We start from the raw sequence: 25,986 nt of genomic DNA, 5'->3' as shown, positions 1-25,986 counted from the left end.
GTTTCTTAATGAGTAACCCCACTTCCTGCTTTGACACTCTGCATTCACACCACAAACTGGTAGCAAATGTTTGGCATCTCCGCGACCCTACTGGAAGCAGAAACACTATTAACGGTGTGGATTAAGAGTATAATGAAGCCACAGCAGTTGGTGTTGCTGCAGTAAAATCAAAGCGCTGAGTTAATTGAAAGTGACGTGCGATCCAGTTCCAGTAATCACAATGAAAGTCACGCACTTTGATTTATTCATTACAAGGTGGAAGCACGGACTACATATACAGTATTCATATACATATAAACATATTGCAATCGTAAGCTTTTTGCCTGAGTGCCGCCAGCGGAACCGCTGTTCACAGCAAATCTGCAGGAACAAGTGGCTGAAATTAAAGCAGCTTCCAATTTCATTTGAACTGCTGAAGCACTTTCCATCACAGATCTGCATATGAAAAAGCAATTTGAGAGATGACTGCATTCCCATCAGTGGAACCTGGAGATGGATGTTTTGCAATATTGGAGAGTTATCTTGATTGTGGAAGCCGTGTTCGCTGTCATTACATCCCCATATTGGTGGCCTGTATAGTAGCTGTGGGAGGGGCCGCGTCTGACAGATTATGACGAGAGGATTTTCAAGCCAGTCCTCAGTAGAGCCAAGAGAGTGTTTTATCATTTTAAGGATTAAATGAAAAATAATTTCAAGTCTGTCTGAAAGTCAGCAATCCTTGTTTTTGTTCCACGCAGGCTCCAGTTAATGTAACGACTATCCCCATTCTGACTGCAGTGAAATGAAACAAAAAAGGGGAGGTGGTGCTTTATAAACGCGTGAGAATGTGTCTTCCTCCAGAAGATCTGCAGGTCATGCTTGTAACGTCCTTCAAGAAAAAGTAAAATTCACGTAACTCTGCTGGCAGAGGATTCATTTCCCCTTTATTGCGATGACGACCAATGGGATTGAGGAGAAGAAACCGGACCTTTCTTCTTTCCAATCAAGTGGGAGGTTTGTATAACCTCCATGATTTAAAGCGAGATGAACACCACAAGGCTTTTCTTTCAATCACCTCTTTACTCCCTTTTATAAACTCAGCCTGTTTTTTTTTTATATATTATCATTTGTTCCTCCGAGTCTCACCTGGCGGTAACCGACCATGATCATGCGGACGAGGACGATGTTGATGTTGGTGCCCAAGGATTCGTCGTGGTAGATCTCATCCACCTGCGGGGGAGGAAATGAGGAACACGGTATCTTAATGATCTGAAAGAGGGAAAATTGCACAGCGCGGCGTGTGATAAAGGTCGCCGCACGCACGCACGCACACGCACACACACACACACACACACACACACACACACACACACACACACACACACACACACACACACACACACACAAGCTTCAGATCGTCCTTGAGCACCAACGTTCTTAAACTGGTGGCATCTACAGCGGAACAGCAGAGAGGAAATGGCTGCGGCACTGCAATAACGTCTGGCAACATGCCGCTGCTCTCCTCCTGCTTTCCACTCGTCTATTATTGCCGCACACTTTGACCCACACTTGCACTTGCACTTGTACGTGACAAGCCCAATAAAGAATCAAGAAAAGGCGAATAAAGCGTGGTGAAGAAGAGGAAGAAGAAGGTGAAGAAGGTTTCCAGGCTCCTCTGCATCCTCGAGTGTTCTGGGTAAACGGCAAGTGTGAACACGACTGTGTAATTATGACTAATGAAGCCTGTAATAGCAGCATTTTAGTGAAAGCCTTGGCCTGGCACGAAGACTAATGAGAGATTCAAACACAAATAGCATTTAAAGCGCGGAACAAATCTGTCAAACCACCAGCCAATGGAAGGTCGATGCCACAACTGCCTAAATTATCAGCGTTGGTAATTTGTTTTGCAAAGTGAGAATGTAGAAGCTCATCAACGGAAATAATATTTTTCATTGATTATTAATTTAATTGACTAATTGTTAAACTCAAACTTAAAAGCTTACAAAAAAAAGACAGGAGAGCAAATTATTTTTTTTTTCTATTAAGATGTCAAAACAGTTATTTATTTACTTTTAAGTTTGTTGAGGCTCAAAGCCGGGTATAAAACGGTGAATCCAAAGGGTTTTCAGTTTGTCTTTGTTTGTTATTGTCCAAAAATGAACAGTAACATTTTTACTTCTGAACAAACTTTTTGAAAGATTTTGAAAATATTTGTTTTCTCTCTTTTAATGACAGGTGGCCAATTAAATTTGTTCGACACTGCACGTCTAAACAACACAACAAAGAGCTACGAAACTGTGAAGGTGAGACCGAACCAGACACTTTAATGATGAGTTTCACAGTTGAGTCAGCGGTCTTCGGGATTTCTGTTGCTGCTACCTGTCTGTGGCTTCCCGACTGCGAGAAGGAACAAGTCCTTTTCTCAGGCTGATGCTCTAACACACTGACACTTTTGCTTTTCCCAGTGACTCGCAGCAGCTGGTGCAGCATCGTGCAACAACAGCAACAACAGCAGCATCCGTGTGAGTCACAAGTTAAATTGTGGTGCAGCAAATTGAGGCTGAAATGTCTCACAGCAGACATTTGGGCAAATTAACACATTTGCCAGATGATGGGGACCACACAGAAAAAAAAACCTCAAGTTTAAAAAAAAAAAAAAAACAGATGTAAGAGAAATGCTGAGAACTCTGCCCAACAGAGATGCATTAAATTGCAAGGCCACATTAAAACATGTTAACAAGCTTATTTTAGGCCATTCGTACAGCGCTGCTTCCTAATTCTCACAGCTCCCTTTGAAAAAAGACAACATTCTTCAATGACAATTTGGAATGAAAAATGATCCAACTGCAATGAATGAACACGTTTGGCGCAGCTCCTTCCAAGTCTTGTAACGCTGAGGAAGAGAATCCCAAAACGCGGTCTGTCTGACCGTGGGGGGAAGTTCCTATTTCATAGTGTCCAGCGACTCTGGAATGATGAGGGAAATAAGACACGGGCCGATGTCCAGGGAAATCAGGAGTGTTATGCAACGGCAAGAAAAAAAAAAAAAGCCTCAAACTTATTAAGGAGAGGACTACTACTTGGCTTACTAATGACTCTGCGGTCTCGACGCTAAACCTCCAGGCCCAGTCCAATTTCCACTGGACCGCGTTTTATTTCCATTAAATGGCCACGACATGTCGACACTCCACCGGGGGGCTCGTAAAGTCATTCGACTGCTTTGCACTGTGGTTTAAAAAAGAAAAAAAGAAAAGAAAAAAAAGCTCAGAAAACAATCAGGGCGGGGGTGGGGCCATTTCCTCTCGCCATATATCAGGCAGCGATTTAGTCAAAGCATCTCGGTTGAGGCTCGCAATTAGCGGCGGGCCAAACAAACTCGTCGGCGGGGTAAACACGCGGCTCCGCCAAGTGATCGCACATGTTCTCAGGGCGCTTTAAAGGCCCTTGGGGGAGACGATGTGTGTGGCTGGCTGACCGACTCGTAAAAGCTCCACTTGATGCGTCATATTACACCCGGAGAAATTAGCTAGAGCAACATCTGCATCCGTTAGTGTTGTAGTACTGGAGATTGTTCTTGGTCTCGAAACCACTTTTTAAGGGTCTCGGTCTCGTCTCGGTCTCGTCTCGGTCTCGACACTCTCGAGTCTTGATGATGTCTTGGGCCCTGTTTGTACTTGGTCACTTGTAACTGTTTTGGGGGATCGTATCACAAGTACGCATCTTGAAGCATCTGTTCGCACATGGCATTAACATGCGTCTCGAGCGTGCCACTTGTGATCGCATTAGTGCATTTTTAACCACTAGGGGCAGTAAAGCGCAAAACTACGGCTAGTTTCACCTGAAAACGAATACGAATCAACTTCCTGTTTGCGCACTATATCAAGTCACTCGTTTTAATTCTACTGCAGCTCCTATGGATCCGAACGAGGAGTAACGACTGGTGGGACTTTATTGTGGGATCAACAGTGGCTGGCAAATTTTCGGATGCAACGTCGCACATTTAATCACATATGTGGGAAACTGCGACCGCTGCTCCACTGACAAAATACGCTAATGCGGAATGAAATTTATTAGCATCCTAATAAAAGAGTCCCGGTTGGTGCCGTCTTGACTACAACACTAGCATCCGTGTTCCTGGTGCGTGCAAGAGTAAATATCTTTTAAAGTGGTTACAACCGCGAGAGAGCGCAGCTGAACACTCCACTCCCAACCGTAACTCCGCCTCCTCTCCTCGCCATCGTTCCGCCCCCCTCCTGGTCCAACACCCACTGATGAGCATGGAAAGTGTCAGGAGACGATCTGAGCACATGATTTACCAAAGTGTGCGAGCTTGGATTAAACGAGCTGGACAAGTCAACTTTAGCTAAAGAGTTACTCTGGACGATTGCATGAGGCTGCTACACAGCTGAACAGCTCCAAGGTCACCTTCACTCGCTCCACTTACTGCAATCTTCTCTTCAAAGGAAGGGGGCGTTTACTTCTGCGTGTTTGTAACAGTGGTGCATTAACGATGTTGTAAACAAGACGATAAAAAGTGCGGGAAATCAACAAGAAGCGAGGGAACATGATCGAATGTTGTCCCTTCATGCTCAAAAGAAAAAAACGATCAAATGGCCAATTAGAGTTGCAAAGTGGGAGATTTCATTTCCGGTGGCCAAGCAGGAAAATAACTCAAGAAGCAGGGAACATTACAGAGGCAAACAGCAAATCATAGAGCTCAGAACGCCGACTCAAATCAGAAGGTTGCACCTTGAAAAATACAATATGAATATGGAGCCGATACAATTTCACTCTGTTCTTTGTCGATTTTGTGTTGAGTTCAGCACAGACTTTGTCTACACTCAATTGACTTCTGTTCGAGGAGCCGCCAGCAAGACATAATACACTTATGTAACTGTAAAGCTGAGCCATAACTAAAAGACTGAAAGCATGAAAAGTTTTGTATGAATCATACTGAAAGGAAGTCGATACCTCACTGGAGGATTCAAGCTGAGCTGCAGATCTACTCTGATTTTTGCATCAACTGTGTTTGGGGGGGGGAAAAAAAAAAGCGACCCTTCCTGACCTCCAGTAGCACTGAGACTGTGGTCGGGTGCCAGAAAATCCCACAGAATGCATTAGCTGGCCAGCAGTTAGCGAGCCGCTGTCTTCTCTCTCTCACTCACAACACTGTGACGGAGACTCTGAGAGCTATTACTGCCCGACGCCTCTCCCACGACACGCTGACCCCTCGCTCTGCCTGCCTCGCCTTGCACCTTTCAAGGCTGTGAACGCCGTGCAACACCGACACAAGCAAAACTTGTCAAATAATTGGCTGCGCTGAACTCGTGGCACTCCGAGGTGAAATCTGCTGCTGCAGACATCAACCAACTGTTTCCAGCGCCATCCGCTTATGAAGAGAAATGAAAAATAAGAAAGTTAAAAAGTGAAGAAAAAAGAGAGGACAGGACCAAGCATTTGTTGTTATGACCAACGTGCATGTACATCGAAGTCCGACTGCTTTCAAGCTCCGTCCAGCCAGACTGAAATGTCCGAATGTTCTTCACAATCCCATTGACTGACTCACGGCTTCCGATTTTAGTGAAAGTACAACAAAATCCATTTATGATCCAAACAAACTTATAGTTAGATAAAAAAAAAAAGAACACATTTAGCCCTGTGTTTACAGCCTCCTGCTAACACTATTGTTTTGTTGAACCTTCCACATGTCAAAAACAAAGAGTTTACAGAAGGGGGAGCCGGCACCAGGCTAGGGGTGCGCTTGGGAAACCAGGGTGTTGGTTCCCACTGTGACATCACAAAGGGGTATGATTTTTCAGAACTGAGTGGTTTTAACACACATATTTTAGAAATGCTGAGCTATTAGATGTAAATAGTGTTGTCCTCATTTCTGGAGAGTTTACTGTAAAACCATGACGTGGATCTTTCCTGATATTGGACCTGCAAGCCCTCACTGAAGAACAGCACTAGCAGACAGCGTCACTGGTTTCAGTAGTTAGGGGAGCCTCTTTCAATAAAGTAGAAAATAAAGAAGAAAAAGAACCTCAGTTTCTCTCTCTCTCTCTCTCTCTCTCTCTCTCGCTCTCTCTCTCTCACTCTCTCTCTCTCTCTCTTTAACCTTGAGCTCTGTTGCCTTGTTAACTCATCATTTAACACTTTTTCACTTTTCCAAACCAGCTGCTGCTCGGCTTTGGTTAAATAAACATTCAACATGCCAGGTTCAATGAGAAAATATGCTGATTCCTGCACTTTTACTTTCTATACGACAGCCAACCAAGAGAGTGAAAGGACGGAGCTTTTCTTGGTTTTTTCCTCCCAGAAGCCCCTGCAGCCAAGAGGCAACAGTTTCCTGCTGGGAATTTAGAAAGCAGTCTGAAAGGATCAGAGGTGAGTGGGTCACCGTTGTTGCAAAACCTGGAATCAGAATCCAGAAGCGTTCTTGTCTCATACTTCTGAATGTCCCAAAAATAGTCGGTGGAGGTTCAGATTTGGCCAACAGAGCGACTGAGCGCCGCTCTGCTCAAACACCAACAAACTCATGCCAGCTTAGACTCTCCGGGCAGGAATTATGACCGCACGGAACAAAAAGCTCAGTCACCGGGAAAGGCCGTCCTGGCCCGAGGCCAAATTTGCTCTGGGACCAGAGGTCACGGCCGTGGCATTAAAGCAAATATTCCATTCACAGAAGCCCATTCCGCTCGCTGAAATGCACAAAAGAGCAAACTCGGGTGACCCCCCCGCCCCTCCCTGCCGCCGCCGCCTCAAAAAAAAATATCCACACATTTGTTCGCCGCTCAGATTCCTAAAATGCTCGCCGCTGACCTATAAACTCGCGTTTATGTTGGAAGTGAAATAAAAGACGGACGCAGCGGGAGAGAAAGAGGGCATCGTAAAAAAAAGACACGGGAGGAAGCGGAGAGTAATTTCCACCGCTCCTCCCTACCTGCAATATTTTGGCCCCATGATGATAATTAGAAAGCCAGATTGAGGGTCGGAGCTGTTGTGGCCGGAAATGAGAGAAGCAGCTGTTGGCCAGAGGCGCTTTTTCAGGTGTCCCTGGCTTGTGTACAGCGTCAGTGCGGCGCGCGCATCAAAAAACGACAATGCGGCCATTGTGCGGCGCCATGCACCACGGCGGTCACGCACAACAGGAGGCAGTCGACAGACCCACTTCCAGTGTGGAGTCACTCGAGGTGGAAGGGGATCTCGAAAGTACCTACCTATCTATCTATCTATCTATCTATCTATCTATCTATCTATCTATCTATCTTTCAAGAGGCGACAATCACAGAGCCACTTGACAGAATACTCAGCCAGTGTCATCAAGACTCAGGTCTCTCTGTTCAAACGGGGCGAGGATGGAATGTGAGCTGAACGGCATGATGGAATAAACACATCACTCCACACAGGCAGCAGAGGTCGGCAACGTGTGTGCGTGTCTGTCCATGTGTGCGTGTGCGTGTGCACTTCTGGCGACGGTTTACATGCCTCGCACGGCTCGCACTCAACTTTCTAATTGGTCTAGTGCGGCTAATCAGACCACCGTGGAGGCTCCAAATGGTAACTGTTACAGAGTGAAACCAGCACCCTGTGAAAATCTGACTCGGGGGGGATTTGGAGCCAGTTAAGCAGATTATGGTGGTAGGAGCTGGTGGAACCCGTAATGAATGAGCTGAGAGTTTTCTCCCCCACCACCACCACCAACACCGCCGCCTGTAGCAGCAGCAGCAGCAGCAGCAGCAGCAGCAGCAGCAGCCTGATAGCTCATCAGTAATCCATAAAGAGCGAGAGAAAAGTTTGGTGTCAGAGAGCAGCAAGGGAAGAAAAACTTGTAAAGTCACAAGTTCAAGAATTTCTTTTCTGTCTTGCATCACCGCCGTATGAATCAGTATCAGTGGGTCGGTGGAGCCATTTACCATTTTCCTGTTTCCAACTAATCAAAATCCTTCCCCAGAATTATCAGCCGAGTCGCAAAAGGCGGCAAAAAGCAGGCGGAGTGCGTGACCTGCCAAAGCAGGCCACAGGACTTACTATGTTCATGAGCGTGAGGACGTAGTTCTGCACGTGCTCCTTGCCGTGGAAGCGCACCACCGAGTCGTCCACAGCCAGCAGCACCTCGATGTTGTAGTCGTCCTTCTTGGCGTGCCGCCTCTTGCGCTCCGACTCGGACAGCTTGTGCTCGACGACGTCCAGCGCAGCCGGAAGGCTGGCGATGCCAAAGTCTGCCACTGCAAGAATGTATAAAAATACCAAGAGAGTCAAGAGAAGGTTTGTGGAGAATCTCAGGGGGATAAAAGCGTCAGAAGAATCCATGGGAGCGTCTTCCAATGCAGGTTTTGTTTTCTGCATAACTCTCATTATTCATTGATGTACCTGTATGTTAAAACCAGGGAAGCAAGTAAAGCATTTCAAGTAGACATAGTCAGTTAACCACCTCCACTGATGGAATTAAAGTCCCTTGTATCACACATTCCAACATAAAAAACACACCCGTGGAGAACAAACCGATAAGGTGTCCTTGAATACCTGCCAGTGTGGAGGAAAAAAATTCTCGCCGTCGAGGTTTGTTTGGTCAGAGGCGCGACAAGGACAAAGTGTGAACAAAAGTGAAGAGCCAACGCGGCGCCGGCAGCAGCGTTCAAAAGCGTCAATACTGAGATGAATTAACAAACCCACAGCGACTCAAATGCATTTCAATCCAGCGATTTGACAGTATTGACTTGATTGTCTGCGTATGAGCCGGAGGGTTTGCGGTGGGGAATGCAAAGAGCCACGAGTCTGTTTTCTGTTGTCCTTTTTTTTCCCCCCACAGGAAACAGATTGATTTCATCTGCGCAGATGCTAAAGTTATTATTGTGGCTGAAAAAGAGAAACAATAAAATAAATAAATAAATAAATAAAATGGTTTCCTCGGTCCAAGGGTCTCCACCTCCGCAGTAGCCTGAGCCGTTCCTCACTTTAGCAGCTGGCTCATTCAGCGAGCGCCGCCTCCGTTGCTAAGCACAATGAATGTGAAGTGCAGAGTTCCGGCATCCAAAGTTGCAGCTATAAAACTGTGTTTTCTAAGATTTTAAAAGCTGCTTGCCGTTCATGCCAGTTGTAAATCATTCCGTTGGTTTTTGCACTGAAATCATGGCCTCATTAAAAACAAAAAAAAAAAAAAAAAAAAAGGGACGGGGGAGGGAAAAGTTGTCGTTATTGGACTGGAAATGAGCCAGGCCCAGAAGCCCACACTTCCAGGCAGCTCCATGTCGTATCAAACCAGCACAGGTTCAGGCAAAGAAATGATCTTATTTGCATGTGAAACGTGTACGTCTGGCCAATCAGGTGCTGATAAATATGAAACAATGCTGCCCTGTCTTGGTTGCAGCCTGCCTGGCCTCATCCGCTCTTTAAAACGTGCAGGTGTGACATGTACCAGAGAAAAAGACGACTTTGAAACCTGAAAAGTGGGATTAAAGTCAGAAACAGCAGCAGAAGGAAAAAACAACCTACAGCTGATGTTTCAATGTTGCATATCTACATCCATACGTGTGTCATAATGAGATGCAGCAGGTAGCAGCTGACTGATGTGCTCCAATCCGTGTTGGTTGTTTGTGACAGCACATACATATACAGTAGTTGTTTTTTCCCTCTTCTGAAGGGAAACGCATCTTTGCAAACAGCCACTGTGCTTTTAGCTGCTAACTCTCTGCTCCACAGCTCTTCTGCTTGTGTTCAACTCTGATGTTTGCAGGTGCAGTGCTGTGCGCGTGTGGACAATAGTGAAAGTAGCCTTGTTAATCTTTTCTTTTAGCAAATGAAGAAAGAGAAATTAGCAGTAGGGCACACGCACAAAAATAATCTGTAGAATTCTGTAAATCTGTTAAAATCGTAAAGTATACATTTTAGATAGCATGTCTCAATTCTTGGCTGTTTTGATTGCTACAACAGTACGCTAAATGTTTTGGGTTTTTTTCAAACTCAGTGTAAACACATGCTTGTGAACTCCAAACACTCAAACGTGTTCAGTGCAAAGACACATCTGGCCACACAAATCCTGCCACTTGAAGAACGTTGTAAGTTGTTTTTACAAACATTTTCTTTCAGGGCAAAAAAAACACGCATTTCTTCTGCCTTCAAAGAGCCTTGCCGATGAGCCTCACACAGAGTGGAGAGACGGGCCAAGACAGAGGAAAAGAGAAATAGGAGGGAGAGAGAGCTGAGAACAGGTGCAGAGATCAGTGAGACAGTCAGATAGAGAGACTCATTACAAACCTTTCCCTCCTTTTTTAACAAAAAACCTGACAAGAACATTAAGTGGAGGAGCACTTAGAAATAAAATTTGATGTGGGCAAAGACGATGACAGGAGGGCAGAAGCATGGCGTAACAGACGGGTAAAAATCAGAAATACCAAAAGTGGTCAACTCCTGGAACTGTCACTCTGATATCAAATCAAAAGAACATTAACTCTCTGTTTAGAACATTAAAGACAAAGCCAAAGAGACTAAGATACATCTTATTATTTTTGCTCATCCCGGACAATTTAAATCATCGTAGAAGGTTGGAGTTGGAAGGTTTTGAGAGGCCTGGACAGTGAACATAGGAGTCGGAGGATACTGGGGTCAGGGCTGGCAGGCAGGAGGCCTGGAGGAAGAGCAGAGAAGAGATTTGTGGCTGTGGTGATGTCAGGTGGTGTGAGAGAAAAGGGTGCAGGGGATTAGAGGGCTGGAGGGAGGCAGAAGAAAGAAGAAGAAGAAGAGCTGCCTGTGCCATCTGGTCCGACTCATCATCCAAACAGACTTATATTTTACAGACTTTATTTTCACGACTCTTGGATAATGTTTGTGATTCATCATTTCATGGCGTACGGCTGCATGTGGCAAATTTGCCTATTGCCATAATCCCTTTCATGTCAGACAGTCAATGTCTGTCAATGCACAGTTCACAACTTGTCCATGCGAGCGTTTTGGAGTCGCTGGTTTGTGTATTTGATGATATAAACAATAGGCGATAGGCGAATGTCAAAATGTCCCTTTAACTATGTATGCTATAGTATATACATATATATATATAAAAAGCTGGAACTGACTAACTGAGCTACTTTTCGGGTAGCCTTGAGTAGATGAAGAAAGATAATACTGCAAAGATTGAAGCTTTTAAGGGAAAAAAAGAGATCTTGAGCTTCACAATCCAGCACAATCGTTCTGCGTGGCAAAGCTCAAAGAGCCTGTTAATGCTGTGAATGTTCCGAATCCTGGCTGGAGAAGAGAAGAGCGGGACGGAAAAATCACATTCAGTTTTTCTGAAAACGCAACAGTTGGTGGTGGTGGGCGACGTAAATAATGACACAGCGGGTTGCAACCGCGGCGTGTGATGGGCCTGGCCGGCGCTAATGACGGAAGAAGACCTTTGGCATGTTTACACACGCCACGCATACGGCCAAAACACACACACACACACATATATTACACACGCATGCACGGCTGCTTAAAGTTTCCACGCCTACCTTCGTTGCGGAGCTCCTCTCTCTGCTCGCCCGCCGCCTCCCGGCGGACGGCCGACCTGCGGTACACCACATGGACCCGCCCCTTGGCCTCCACGTCCTGCTGGCCCCTCTCCAGCGGCTCGATGAAGAACTCCCCGTTGTCTGTGCGGATCAGACCTGCCTGGGAGACAACGACAGCGGGTTAGGACAGCCGTGAGACGGTGGTAGTTTTCCACAATCACCGGGTGGCCTCTTCGGTCTGGAGTGTTCTGAAAGGAGAAGGCTCGGATGCCGGAGTGACAGGTAGACAAGAATCAGGCGCAGTGTGCAGGAGCCACATCCTAAGATTTCCGACTTCCTGACTCCCAGCGACTTTGAAGGCGCGGAAGAGTTAGGAGCGTCTAATTGGAAAGAGAGCCTGGTGAAAGGAGCTCTGACGTCATTTCCCTGTTGTCTGAGGTCCCACTTGAGCTCACATTTTCCTTAAACTGGGTTAAATCTGTTGTGTAGGAGAAAAGGACAAAGCCCAGAGCACAACCGCAAACTGGGCTGCCAAAGATTTATGGTGGCACGAGATGGGTGGGTGGGTGGATGGATGAATGAATAGATAGATAGATAGATAGATAGATAGATAGATAGATAGATAGATAGATAGATAGATAGAGATAGTAACAATAAGATGACACATGCAACTAAAAATAACCAAAGTGCACAAAGCATTTTGACTGCTCTGTGAACATGCTACGTGGCACCAGAGAGACTGAAAAAAGACAAAAACAAAAACAAAAAAACCCTGACAAAATCAAATAGAAGACGAGCAGTGAAAGGAAAGAGGAGATGAAAAAACCACGAAGGTTTGGAAAAGTGGAAACTAATATCAATTTAAAGTCTTACAGAGAAAAAACAAATAGAGTGCAGAGTGCTCTCAGAAGCCTATTCCAGGGTGTCTTTGGGTGAAGGTGAGGCTACACCCTGGATAAGTCGCCAGTTCATTGCAGGGTCGCATAGAGGGACAAACCACCATTTGCAACCATGGTACTTACAACCAATTTAAAGTTTGCAATTCGCCTCACATGTTTTTGGACTGTGAGAGAACCTGGAGAGAACCCACGCTGACATATTGAGAACATGCAAACTCCACGGAAAGAGGTCCCAGACCTGGGGTGCTCCTCTTCCTGTGAGGCAACAGTGCTAATTTCCAACATAATATTTTACATAAATGCCAACATTGAGTTGTTGTAAATATTTTTGCACAGAGTGAAAAAAGTGTGCATGAGTTAAATTATAGCTCATAAGGCTCACGTTCACATCTTTGTAAGCGCCGTCCTTAAAGAGAAAATAACATCCTCGAAAGCTGTAGCTGCTTTCGGCAAAAGGCAAAAAATTAGTTCTCACAGTTGCCTGGTATCAATCAATGATTCAAAGCAGCTGCGAAGCAACGAAGGTCAAACAACAACAGAGTCCCAGTGTAATCACTGTAGATGTGACCGTGAATCGTTGACCAAAGGAAAAAACAACAAAAAAAGGAAAACTATCTGGTTCCATCTTCTGCCGTGGTGAGATGATAATTTTGCTCTCTGAAGTTGCCGCTGCAAATGACATTCTGTCCTATTTACTCACTGAGTGGACGGCCCAGAAATGCAACAGGCCTATAATTACACATTTAGAGGATGCACACCAGCGTATTTCTGGCGACAATGTGTGTATTTACAGCTGCAAAAAAACAAAAATAAAAAAACAGAGCCCTAGTTACAGTGCAGCAAAGAGACCATTATGAACGTCCCTGAAAACACAAGACGTGTGACGGCGAGGGCAAAGACGAGCGCTGCAAGAATCTGGCCAGCCCCTCGGACCAGGAAATGCCAAGTAAGACATGCTGGATGATTTCCTCTTGGGTCTCTTATTTCAGCTGGGGGTGGAGTGGGAAAGCAGGTCCGGCAGTGGAGCGAGAGGAGCAGCAGCCGAGGAGCCAAGCCTCCATGTGTGCACGCCGCTGGGACGGCGCACATTTGATATAGAGTAAGAACTCCAGGTTTTCTTGCACGGCCGAGGAGCGAACAGGGGAGCTGCTGGACTGTCTGTCTCCGCAGTGGATTGTTCAAGTCACTGGTGAAAACCTACCTCTGATAAAGATATTAGCATGAATAACCACAGAAATTGTGTTGCCGGAATGATCTCAAACCCTGTGATCGTACTGCTTGACATTTTTAAACAGTCCAACAAAGGTATTATCCAAACGTCTCAACAGACAAACCCTTTACCTACGCCCTTGTTACAAAATACTTAGCCATCTATTTACAGCCTTCCGCTGAAACACTGGGTATGAAGTCCCTACTTGAAGCAGTTGGAAGGCGGGCAGAAAGAAGGCGAAGCAAAAGGTGGCAAGTGGCGCTGTTGCCGTTATGTGGCGCTTTTCCATTACACGGTTACTCAACTCATCTCTACTCATCTTCAGCCGTTTTAAGAATGACTGACTACCACCTCAGTGTGGGCGGAATCTTCAGAGCAAGGCACTGCAAGGTACGACAATACAATAGTTCCTCCAGGTACACCAGGTACTACAATCGAGTGGAAAAGTTAGAAAACTGAGAAAAGCCATGCAAGAAGTGGACAAACCCCATAATCACCAGTGCCCTTTGTGACATCACAGAAGTTGCCTGGGCCGGCAACTTTTAACAGACAGATTTAATAGTTTTCTGAAAGGTGGACACGCAGAAATAATAATAAAAAAAATGTGTGAATTCCACAAAAATCTGTGACCTTTATGTCACCTGGGTTCTACAGGCGGAGGTCATTGGATCATCAGCAGACGTCACGCAAAATGAAGTGATTCTCCAAACTGATTGCACAATGCATTCCATGGCAGCAGAATTTCTTTTAGTCTCTCAAACTTGCATTGACTCCAATATTCAAATGTATTAAGTTCTTACATGTCAGACATTGTACCTTAAGCATTTGGGTGTTGTTATCTGGCACAAAGGAACAGAAATAGCGGCACCTTATCTGATTTTAATTTATGGACTAGAAACCGTAGCAAGCAGTTCAAACAACGAGGTCCTCTTGTCATTCTGCGAACTGCTCCACATGTGCAAGCCACGCATTTATCAGAGATTAGTGTATCCCAATTAAGATTGGAGCGGAGGATCAGCGTTTTATCTCAACGTGTTCAGAAATTCTCAGGGTGAGTAAGGGCGAGGCCACAGAGTGTCGGCGGAGCCTTACAAAAGGCAAACACAGCAAAAGCTCGAGCTCACTGCCACGCTAAATTCCTCACCTCAGTTAGAGCAACTTAAAAGGAAGACGCTGCCTTCATCGTTTCGCAGAGACCTTTCTTCTGCTACTGTCAGCAGTTCAGAAAGTCCTTTTTCAGACATATGCAGGATACATACACACACATACACACAAACGTATGTATGTTTGGTAGAAGGGTTAAGTTGGGGCAACTGTACTTGCAATCTTGAAGGCATTTTGCCTCTCATCCAAAAGGCTTCTTCAGTTCCATTCCAACCTAATAACCCTTCTACAGCAGGATGACCTGGATGACTGAGAATCTCCACAGGCATATATGTTTTTTTTTGTTTTCGTGTACATTTGTAAAAATGTGATTAACACTGATAAAGATGCGAGTGGGTAGATGATTTGGAGAAAGACCTCAGACACATTGGCATTTCATTCATGTGTCCTGGAAGATGGATCGATGGATGTATGGACACAAGTGGGGTGGATTAAAAAATAAATAATAATAATAAAAATCTGCATGTCACGTATGTCTCACAGATGGCTGATGGCCACGTCCACCGATAGATACACGGGAGGATAAGAACACTTTTTTGTTTTCCATTCTGCCCCCTCAATGGTGGAGACACTATTTAAAATGCCAGTAGGGGGCAACGTCTGTCACTACCCCAGCAGAAGGACATTGTGCGGTAAGATATGGGAGCCTCGTTATTTTACTTTTAGATTCGACCCATATCAACTGTATGACTGACTCACCGACTACGACTGGATACTGTTTCCCCTGACAACCCTGAGGTTTGTTTTTTTTAACCTTTATGTTCCAAGTATTTTGTTTGGCTTTTTTCTTGCTCAATTACCGCACACCTCTGCTTTTTTGTTGTTGCTCCATTGCTGTTGAACAACCTGTACTGTAATTATTTGTAATGGCTCGTTTTGAAAAATGAAAATAAACATTTCACTTTAAAAGAAAGAAAAAAAGAAGGGCGCAAAGAGGTAAAACACATTTGCTGTCCCCAAAATCTCCGTTCAGGCTCTTCACAATTAAAAGACAGATATTTCTAAAAAAAAGAAATACACCTTGAAACAGACTTTCCAAAAGCCTCACCGTCCAGGTTGAATGGAGATTAAAACAAAGGGCCATCCCCTCAAAAAGAAAAACAAAATAGCGGCTCACACAGGACTGGAGACTTGGCTGATTGGCTGATAAGAAAAAGTAATTTGAGCGTGAGGAGGTGGCGTGATGGCGCGTCGATCCACAAAGAAGACACACAAAGACCAAAGCAGGTAATTCACTCCAAGTCGTCGGGATCAAGGCAGGCACGTCCGCTTCCTCTCGCCTCTGGGGACTCGAATCACACAAACAATTCTGACCCCACTCTGGTTCAGTGGTTCCACCGCTGAGGGCTGGAAATGATTGGGCTGAAGGGGCCACAAAGGGCAAGCGCCGTGCAATCAGGTTGCAGATTATACGGAGGAAATTGGGTTTATAATCTCGGCAGACATCAACGTGGAACTGACATCATCATCGTCACGACAATGACGTCGTGAGATTCTGGGGATCATGTAAATCTTCAAAAGTGAACGATAGCTGAATCAAGTAGGAAGCAAATCTGGCACATCTTAAATCGATATTCTGCCAATAAGCAACCACCTGAGAGTCAGTATAGCCAGTATCATCAGCACAATCCACACAGTAGTGGCCGAAAGAACAGTAGTTCATTCGGCTATTGGGGCTTTTCTTCACTGCTAAAATCTCCACGTAAGAATGATGTTTTTACATCATCAACGGAGACGTGCATACTGCTTCTATATTTCCTGTCATCGACTCAGGCGGATTTTGAGTTGCACATGATGACAGGAGACAATGTATAAGTGACACGTGTGGCTGGCGTGTCTGTAAGAAGGGGATCATATTGAGGAGGAACAGAAGCTCATCAAGGGATGAAGGAGGAGGACGCAGTTGCAACCCTAAGCGCCCCGCCTGTCAATGAAGATGTGGGGTCCAAACTCCGCTGACCTTGGTGGTGTCCATGCATTTGATTTTTGGCTTTAGAGACTGGAAGAGAGATTCGGCGCTGTGGCGAAAGTCACCAAAGTCAGTTTCCTGGGGATGGCTTAACGGGAAAACCGGTATTTTGTTTTGTTCTCCTTGTTTGTTTGTTAGTTCCTATATTTGCTGGTTAAAACTTCTAAACAACACAATTGTGGTCATCAAGAGGTCAGAATGTGTACGGCTCCTACTAGGAAATCAGTGGGCATGGCCTTTGGAAAATTGCAAGATCACCACATGCCGGATTTTATAACATTTCAGCTTTTAGCTCTGCTGCCAGAAGGTACAATTTAAAAAATAACGGCCAAAATAAATCAATATGATTTCAATTTACCTTCTACTTTTGCACTACAGAGGACTGCCCTTTAAAGAAGCAAGGGATATAAGTAGAGAAATTGATCTCTTTAGTGGCCCAAGGGGCAGTTAAGTGATGTGACACTCAGCATTCCGACAGTAGCTCCTGCAGCTGTGCTCATCAGGAAACTATCGACCAGTTTCACTGTATTGCAGTGGCAGACCATATATGGGCATCAGTAAAATGAACCATGTTTTCATTGCAATGTCTGTAAACACTTGGAAAAAATGTATCATCCAAATTTCCAGAAATGCAGAGTTTTCACATGGATTAATTTTTTTGGGGTGGTACTTAAAACTCAGAAGCCAAGTCAAAATAGAGAATGACACAAATGTACGAGCCGAGGCAGTGTGTTGTTTTCATTCCCATTGTTGAGCTCACCGAGCGCAATGGAGCTCAGTCTTTCGTTAATGCTACATGCAAATGATGATGATTTTCAAAGTGTTTATTTCCGGCAAAATAAATACAATCATGGACAAACACAAGACACACAACAAAATCGTCTGAAATCGGAACACAGAATGGCAGTGTGTACACAAGCGTACACAACGTCGTTAGGAAGACTTCCCTTCAACGTGTTCACAAGCGTAAGAGAAAATCCCTCCGGCAAAAAGACAAAGGATTTTCCTGGGAAATTTCTCTTGCCGAAAATGTCCCACCTTTTTTTTTTTTTTTACACAACTGTGACCCTTTCCACAGAAGAGAGAAATTTCTACAAAGGCATGACTATGAATGAGTAGAAATGGCACAGTTGAGTTGAGGAGGGAATGTCATGCTGCCCAAAGTGTTACACAGCACAAACCATAACTGGTGGAACATTGATTTGTGACCGTGGCCCCTGTAATCAACGTTACGTCTTTACTTGACGGCTCCCAGTGCGCAGACTGACCCTCCAGCCAGCCTTTGTGATCAATTCACTAATCCTCTCTGCCCCACTTATAGCGACAGTGGTACTTTCTGACCTAATTTTAAAATCGAGATTGATTGTCATCCTTGTAGGGCTGTATCTAAATTTCTATATATAGAGAGAGTGCAGCTTTGAAAAATGTTATCTAAAATAATTTACAATATATAGATTCCTCAGAAACATTTTTAGTCCAGATTCTCAGATTTATTGATGGTTACAGATTCCTTCAGCTCTCTCTGACCGACTTCTTATCGGATCACCCTTCAGCAGGACCAAGTGGAGCTGTTGTATTTCTGTCGTGGCGTCTCTCACATTCACAGGAGCGGGACAGACGGACAGCTGTCGGCCTCGGCTGTCGACGGGAGAAGGCTTAAAAAAAGGCACCGCTGTGGCTCTGGTGCAAGTGTCAGCAGCGGGGTTAGCGGTGTCACGGAGGAAGCGACAATAAAAATCAGTAAAAGCGGAGGCAATGGCGGCGGGCCAGGCAAAAATAGACACATGCTGAGCAGCGGCGGTGGCAGTTTTCGCCGATGGAAAAAATGCAATGCTGGAGCTATGTTCAAAGGAAAGATAACGGCACAAGAAAGAAGTGTCAGCGTAAGCATACGCGTGAGAGTCTTGTTGAGCTCTGTGTGTGTGTGTGTGCGTGGATGTGTTTCCATCATGGTGCCAGAGCCACTGCCAGAAGAAGGTAAGCCGGAGAGCGGAATTAAACCACGTAACTGGCCGAGATGTCGGGTTCCTGCCGATGGTTGAGCTCTTTAATGTCGTGGCTCAAACCTCGGTGCCGGCAGTGCTCTGGAATGCTGGAGGAGACTCGAACGCTGGACCAGTGGACCAGTCTTGCTCTGGCTTCTCGCAAACATTCATGAATAGAACAATATGTGCCAGCATTTTTCCACCTCCAATGGATGGAAAACCGCCCCTCCCCACCACGGCTCCACTCCACAAAGGGCCGACTGACTGACTGACTGACTGACAACTGTTGCTATGGCTTTTTTTTATATGTATATATATATGTATATATATATATATATATATATATATGTATATATATATATATATATACATATATATGGAAGACACAGAAATTACCCTGCGATTATCCGGCACCTATATTTCCGTGCATGCACCCTTTTATTTCAATCAGCCCGTCCTCTGCACTAATGGAGGAGGAGGAGCTCCAAGGCACACCATTCCCTGCTCACTAGCAATATTTCCTGTGACTCTGGAGTGGCGCACAGACACTGTCGACCAGTGGACAATCTAAAGCAAGGCCATTTATCCACCACCTTTACGCTGGTCAATTTTCTATCCTGCTCTCAAGAGGGACACTTGAGTCCATCGCAACTTTCTGGAGGCAACACATTCGCAGCTACATACAACTTAAGAGTTGTCAGTCGGTCTAACATGCATGTCCTTGGACTGTGGGAGGAAGCAGCTGGAGAGAACCGAGAGAACATGGCACTTAGAGAACACGCAATATCGACTTGGGAAGATACAGACACAGAGAACCGAAGCCACAACCTTCTTGCTGTGGCAACAGCGCCGGACCACAGTATCATTCACCACCAGCTAATTTTTGAAACAATGACACAGTGCCCCCTGCCTGGCCTGGTATATTACTATACAAGTTATGTTGCCTTCCCAGCACCATCCCTTGAGAACGCACCTGTCTGGTCTGCTTTTAGATATTCCCGCCACCTCCAACCACGTCCTCTTCTGTTGGTCCCTTTGGCCATTGCTATTCCGAACTAACAGAGGCTGGTGAGCGTAGTCTCACTAGAGGGTGCTAGGCAGGCGACCAACGTTTTGTGTTTTAGTGAAGTCAATATGCTTTTTAAAATGAATTCTAAAACATAATTTTGAGGAAGGAAGAATTAAGTAAAAGTAAAAGTACAACAACTCATCACTTTGTGAAAACTTGTCTGGCGGTGCTTTATGCAAAGAAAATACAACTTTGTGCACTCTTCTCATCAATTACGAGACCACAAAACAATTTTCATTATCAGATAAGGAATCCTGGTAATGACCCCAGTAATGGGATTGTGGCTGGACTGTTGATTTCCTGCTGTGACAATTGCAACCACCACTTCCTGTGCCTTTCAAAGTCCCGCTGTTGTGTTTACCGCAACGGACACAATACACGCAAAAAAAAGCCCAGTTCAAAATTGCGTCGCATCTCCGAGACAACCCACATGCCACGACCTCAGCTGGTGATTTGCTATCTCGTCCCTTTCAAAGTGGGGCCCTTTCATCAGGAGGGATCTGTATGCTCCACATCAATCAGATCCTTTAGACTAAATAATGTCCCTCTCAGCTGTTGCCATATGGACGCCCTCTGAAGCATCCTGCTGCATGCATGGGCAGGTCCATGTTGATGTTGGCATCAATGCAAGGTAATGCACAAGCGATATTTCCAAGAGCCTGTCAAGCAGCGTTTGAAGAATGTCTACAAAGAATGGCCAGCGCTGACAGGCAACACAGTCAGCCACTGCAGCGACTACAGCTCAGCGTAGTCGCTGAGCGTAGGGATTCTTACACGCTTCCTTCCAGAAGTCCTTTATCATCTCAACAATTTAACATATAGCACTTAACTAAGCAACCAAACCATCCCAGTTTTACGCAAATTTTTTCGCAATTGCCTCAAAACAAATCCCTTGTTCACCGAGTGTCCATTCTTGACTCATTTTTTTCATCATCTACCTAAAGCCAAGTGGGATTCCTCCGTTTGAGTCCATCATCTTATTTTGCAGAATGAGCCAATCTGAAACAATTATAGATCTTGTTTTTCCAAGATAAGAGTTCTCAGGAGTATGAATGGTGACAGCATTACAGGGCCAAAACTGGTAATTATGTTAAATGACATGCCTTTAACCACAGACATGGAAAAAACAAGGAAAAAAAAAAAGGAACCGCGGTTTTCCAAATCAAGAGTTACGTTCCTTTCCAGGAAGTTTCATAAGCAGGCAGCATCGATGGGGAAACGTTTTTGGGTTCAGGTGGAAACAGCAGGGCAACCTTCACACCTCATCCTTGTCTTTACACCAGTCCACAGCCACTGCATCCACTGGGAGGCCACGAAATCCCAGTCCAAGTGCCAAACAGCCTGTCTGTGGTGCTCATTATGGCTCTGCTTCAAACCGTTAGTCCCAGTCTCCACCCTGCCTTAGACTCTAACATCCCATTGGTGTCACTGACCCTGTGCTCGCTCCTGGATCATCAGCAACACTGGCTGCAAGTAGCATCACAATGCAGGGTCTGCAGGCAACAGTACCCCTGGGCACGATGGCTGCAGCTGCAAACACACTGATGAATGCAGACGAGAATGTTATCATAATGTTATCATAAAGCAAAGTATAGAATGTTATTAATGTGGAATTGTTGTTGTTGCCGCTCAATTATAGAAGACGTGTGCCCTTATCTGGTCACCCCCCCCCCCCCCAGCCCCAGGCTGATTCCTGTAAATTCTTGTCTGCGTGTGTCTTCACGTAACTTTACATGCTGATGCAGTAACTTTAGGCAGCGATTGCGCAAAACAGGGAAAGTCAGGCACAGAGACAAAACAAAGCAACCTAACAGTTTATTTTCAAAATAAAAGCAAAAGTGAATATCTACACCGTATTATACTTAACTGCACCATAATAGCAAGAATGGTGACTAGTGACTTATGTCACATTCCAATTTCTTAAAAGTCTTACCAAAGTGACCATCCAAATTATGTAATTTTTAATTGAACATTTCATTAAAAGAATGGGGTAAACTCTGTGATGTGAATGACAACTTCTTGTGTAGTTTGAGGTTCTATTCGTATAAACTGCTTTGTATTGTATCATGAGATCCTGCGTAATTTCTTTCATTAATGCAGGACGCTTCAACTTGCAGCTGTCTGGCATAGCCAAACTGTGCTGCACTCCAAAGCCAAGTTCGTATTGATGGATGGCAGGCCAGTACATGCATCCGGTGTAATCCAACGTAACTACAATTCAAATCTGTGCCACTTGGATGGAATTTTTATTTTATTTTATTTTTTTGAAATATCACAATTGGGTCACTTGAACTATGTAGTGTAACTCCAGCATGAGTCTGCTCAATGGGCAGATAACCAATCCAGCAGCAACCGCGCCGTGCAAAAAGTTATTATTCAACCTCGATAGTTGAGGCAGTGCAATGATTAGGAGGGGAAGTGAGGAAATAGTTGTTTTTTTGTTGATGGTGAAAAAAAGAAATAAAAATCCGAAAGCGGAGCCTTTTTTGATAAATCAACATGTATTGACTGGAACGTTTCCACCCCGTCTTGTTTTTCCAATCTTATAAATACTGGCCACGAGCTTCTAACGTGCACACAGAGTATTTCAAGAACTCAAGCAGTGTGAAGCATACGCCTTCACAGTTTTCCCGCTATGGAAACTTTTCTTGCACGGAGGCGATTCCTGTCTGTTCAGTGCTTGGTTTTTATTTTTCCACACAAGTGAGTGAGCGTCACAATTTAAACAAATGACTCATATACTCTATATGTGGGTGTGCATTTTATGTTGTTGTTTTTTAGTTTTAGGTTTTAAATAAGTTGCCTCCAATCCCATTTCATTGTGCAGTCACGTCAAGCTGTGCACAAAGCTGGGCAACTCAAAGGAGCTGAAGGAAAAGCTCCTCTTTGGTTAGCCTGCTGCTGAAAATGTCACATGTGTGTTTGAACATTCACTCTAATTTGCTCAACTGCAAACATCCATTAGTGGGTCTGCCTGCCTTCCACCAATCTCCCAGTTAAGTCAGTCAGTCAAGGCGCAGTGCAGTTCACCGTTAGAGCAGCGTTGTTGTCGTCCTTGAGAAGGACAGAAAAGGTTGCTGGTAGTGGAAGGAAAACGCAGCCGATAAAAACACCAGCTAGTTAAGTACACAGGTCTGCGAAACTTTGTCCACCCAAGTCAGTGTGGACAGTGGTTTAAGAAGAATAGTGACATCACAACCATTAAAAGAAGGGACTGCAAAATGTCCCTAAAATAAGTGCAACCAACTTGTGCAGTATCCAACTTGAACTGCAATGGTTGCATTTAACTTGACCCCTGTTCACACTGTGCATGACAATATATTCAACAAATCACATCAAGCCTTAGAGATCCCCAGATTGTCACCACCCATGGAAAAGCTGGATGTCGAGATTCAAAACTTGCAGCTTTGAACTCAAGCAGGTGAGCCAGAAGTCGATTAACTGGTTTCTCTCAATAAACTCATTTAGCTGGAATGGAAATAATGATTCTCCTGGTCTTTTTTTCTGCACGGTGGACTCAGTCACAGTCTGGGCTGAACATAAGGTACAATCCAAAAGCAAAAACACATCAGCATTGTATTATTAAGTATTTTTGTATTTATCGCAAGACATTGCCACAGCAATATTCAACACACTTAAATATCTTTTCTCTCAAAAAAAAGGCCTAATTACAACTACAAACAGTTATGGTCCTTACACACTGGGAGCAAATTTGCGAGGCGAATAATTCGCTTTTAAAAAAACAAAAAACAAAACAACAACAACAAAAAAAAAAACCTCTTGAAGTCAACGCAACCTTCCATATCGGCAGCAAATTTCCAAGGAGCGAAAAACCAATTTTTTTTCGCTCTTGTGTGGAATTTTGCTGAGGTGAAAAGGCGAACGGCTAGACCTCAGACCAATCAAAATGATGTTGGCATGTCGATGACATCCAGCAGCTCAAATTTTGCCCAGTGAGATTTCGGAAGTACTTTAGAATGTCCATCAGACAATTTAAAGGACTGCTCCGTCAATTGGCTCTACGTTTGCAGAGGGAGAGAACAAATTACAGAGAGCTTATTAGCCTTATACAGACATGTAGGTAGCCGCTGTTCCGAATCAATCAGCTCTCGGTAATTTGTTCTCTCCCTCTGCAAACGTGGAGCCAGCCGACGAAGCAGTCCTTCAAATTGTCCGAAGAACATTCTAAAGAACTGTCGACATTTCACTGGGTAAAATTTGAGCTCCTGGATCGTCGTGTTGAACTCACCCATCTCCTCTCTCAAGAACAATATTGGGTGTATCCAACACTTCTATCCTTTTTCTTGTTTTTATTTAATACAACCATCACCAGGACATCATCACTTGACGATTCAGTCGGCTCCATTGCTTCTCCTTTGGCACGAAAGAAAGAGTGCCAACTTTATTGGCTTAGCGAATTTTATATGCATATTCGCCTCGCGCTTGGTGTGTAGAGGAAAAATTCACCAGTGATATATTCGCATTTTCAAGCCGTTTTTTTTCGCATCGCTTCGCCTATTGCCCGGCGTGTAACGACCTTCAGACTTTGCGGGGGCACCCTGACAGCGATGTTCACATGTTGCGTGCTGCGGACGTGAAGCTCTAAATAAAGGTGGCAACACGTCGTCCAGGTGTTGGCCTGCTCCTCTGACCTTGGCCGACTCACAAAATAAACCAGTTTAAGTAAGTTCAAGTGGTGAAATGCAACTTGGGGCAGAGTCGAGGTGTGTGATCAGGGCCAAAGGCTAACATTGTTGGACTTGGTCTTGGACTTGTCTCTGTTTATCCCAACCATTGGCTGTCGGTTGAACATCTGACCAAGTGAAACGGCAGCATCTCAATGCTCAAATTGCATAACCTCACCGGACCTTTTAGAGGAATAATACCGCTGCAATAATAAAGGCAAGATTTGGACGATTTGGAAGGTGCCCACACAAAGCATCAGAGAGGAACAGAAATTGTGATGCAAATGTTTCCAGTGCGCTCCAGAGGTTAATGTTTGATCCCTTTAATGTGCTGTGCTGCAACTGTGAACAACTCTGAAGATAACAAGCACACACATGGCAACTAAAATACCAGCTGAGGTTCTGACTTACATCTTTTTTGTTTTCTTTTCTTTTCTTTGTAAATCTGGGCAACATCGTTCGCCTTTGCTCCTATATACTAAGCATGCGCCGTGGCGACTTACCAGTCCATCGCAGTTGCTGATAGCCACCGAGGCATCCGGCATGTCACTCACATCCCCCGTGAAAACACAGTCCCTGTGGATACGTTCCTTGGCCTTCTCTACAAAGTCCTCCTGCCATTCCACGAAAGCCCCCGGGGCGACCAGCCTCCTGTTGGCCCTCAGGCGTAAATGCAGCTCCTTGCCAAACACGGTGACGTTGAAAAACAAGCGCTGAGACGCAGCAGGGGTGACCGAGGGCGCCTCGGGGGCACCCCGGGCCACCCTGCGCCTGCGGCTGGAGGTTGAGTTGGCTTCAGCGCCGCCGTCCCCAGGGGCACCAGCACCAGGAGCACCAGCAGCACCAGCAGTAGCAGCACCAGCAGTGTTGTTGTCGGCACCTTGACTTCCACTTGCAGCAGAGACCACGTGAGAAATGTACCGGCCGTGGGAGTCTGTGCTGAATGGCACGATAAGACCATATTCACTTAACTTTCCAGAGAGTTTTTCTGATGGGACAGATGAGTGTCAAGTGAGAATCACATTCACAGAGCTGTTTATGAAATGTATATGGACAGAAAAAAATAAGAGACTGACATCATAGAGTGAGAGAGCTTAACTTCTGACTACGAAGCGATTTAACGGAGAATCACTGTGACTATGGAGTGCAACAAGTTACAAGACACTGCCTCTACTTTATCCAAATAATTATGGCTCTCATGCAAGACCTGTGAATGTTTTTTGTTGTTATTATTATTCCTAAATCATTATTATTATTGCCTGCATTCAGGATCTATACTACGTTTCTAAAAGCAGACGTTCAAAGGGGGAAGAAGTAGGAAAACAAGCAACTCACCATGTGTTTCTGCAGCTACAACGTGATCCAGACAGAGTTGACTCAATGAAAAGCACATGATTAAATATATAGAATCCATAGCGAGTGGCTGCAGGGTGAGAAGTGCCACTCCAGCGCGGACGTCTCCTCACAGTCTCCCCCTGTCTCACGCTCGCAAAACTTTTCAACGCAGTCTCCTTCCTCCGCAGGGAGAAGAGGGGAG

General features: G+C 44.9%; 1 protein-coding gene across 2 annotated transcripts in view; it reads right to left on the bottom strand.

The window, feature by feature from the left end:
• Nucleotides 1-25,986, bottom strand: part of adamts14 (ADAM metallopeptidase with thrombospondin type 1 motif, 14) — a 45,705-nt gene extending 19,719 nt beyond the window's left edge. For both annotated transcript variants that reach the window (XM_076028186.1, XM_076028187.1), the window contains exons 1-5: nucleotides 25,785-25,986; nucleotides 24,953-25,437; nucleotides 11,469-11,628; nucleotides 8,011-8,207; nucleotides 1,126-1,209 (exon numbers count right to left, since the gene is read on the bottom strand). In XM_076028186.1, coding sequence (XP_075884301.1) covers nucleotides 1,126-1,209; nucleotides 8,011-8,207; nucleotides 11,469-11,628; nucleotides 24,953-25,437; nucleotides 25,785-25,863 — 1,005 coding nt within the window. In that variant the 5' untranslated portion in view covers nucleotides 25,864-25,986. The remainder of the gene's footprint in view (nucleotides 1-1,125; nucleotides 1,210-8,010; nucleotides 8,208-11,468; nucleotides 11,629-24,952; nucleotides 25,438-25,784) is intronic.

The sequence above is a fragment of the Nelusetta ayraudi genome, unplaced genomic scaffold (genome assembly GCF_046127955.1).
Source record: "Nelusetta ayraudi isolate G7.1 ecotype Tasmania unplaced genomic scaffold, CSIRO-AGI_Nayr_v1 ptg000022l, whole genome shotgun sequence".
NCBI lineage: Eukaryota > Metazoa > Chordata > Actinopteri > Tetraodontiformes > Monacanthidae > Nelusetta > Nelusetta ayraudi.
Note: the sequence above shows the minus strand (reverse complement) of the source record. Positions and strands in the feature narration are given on the sequence as shown.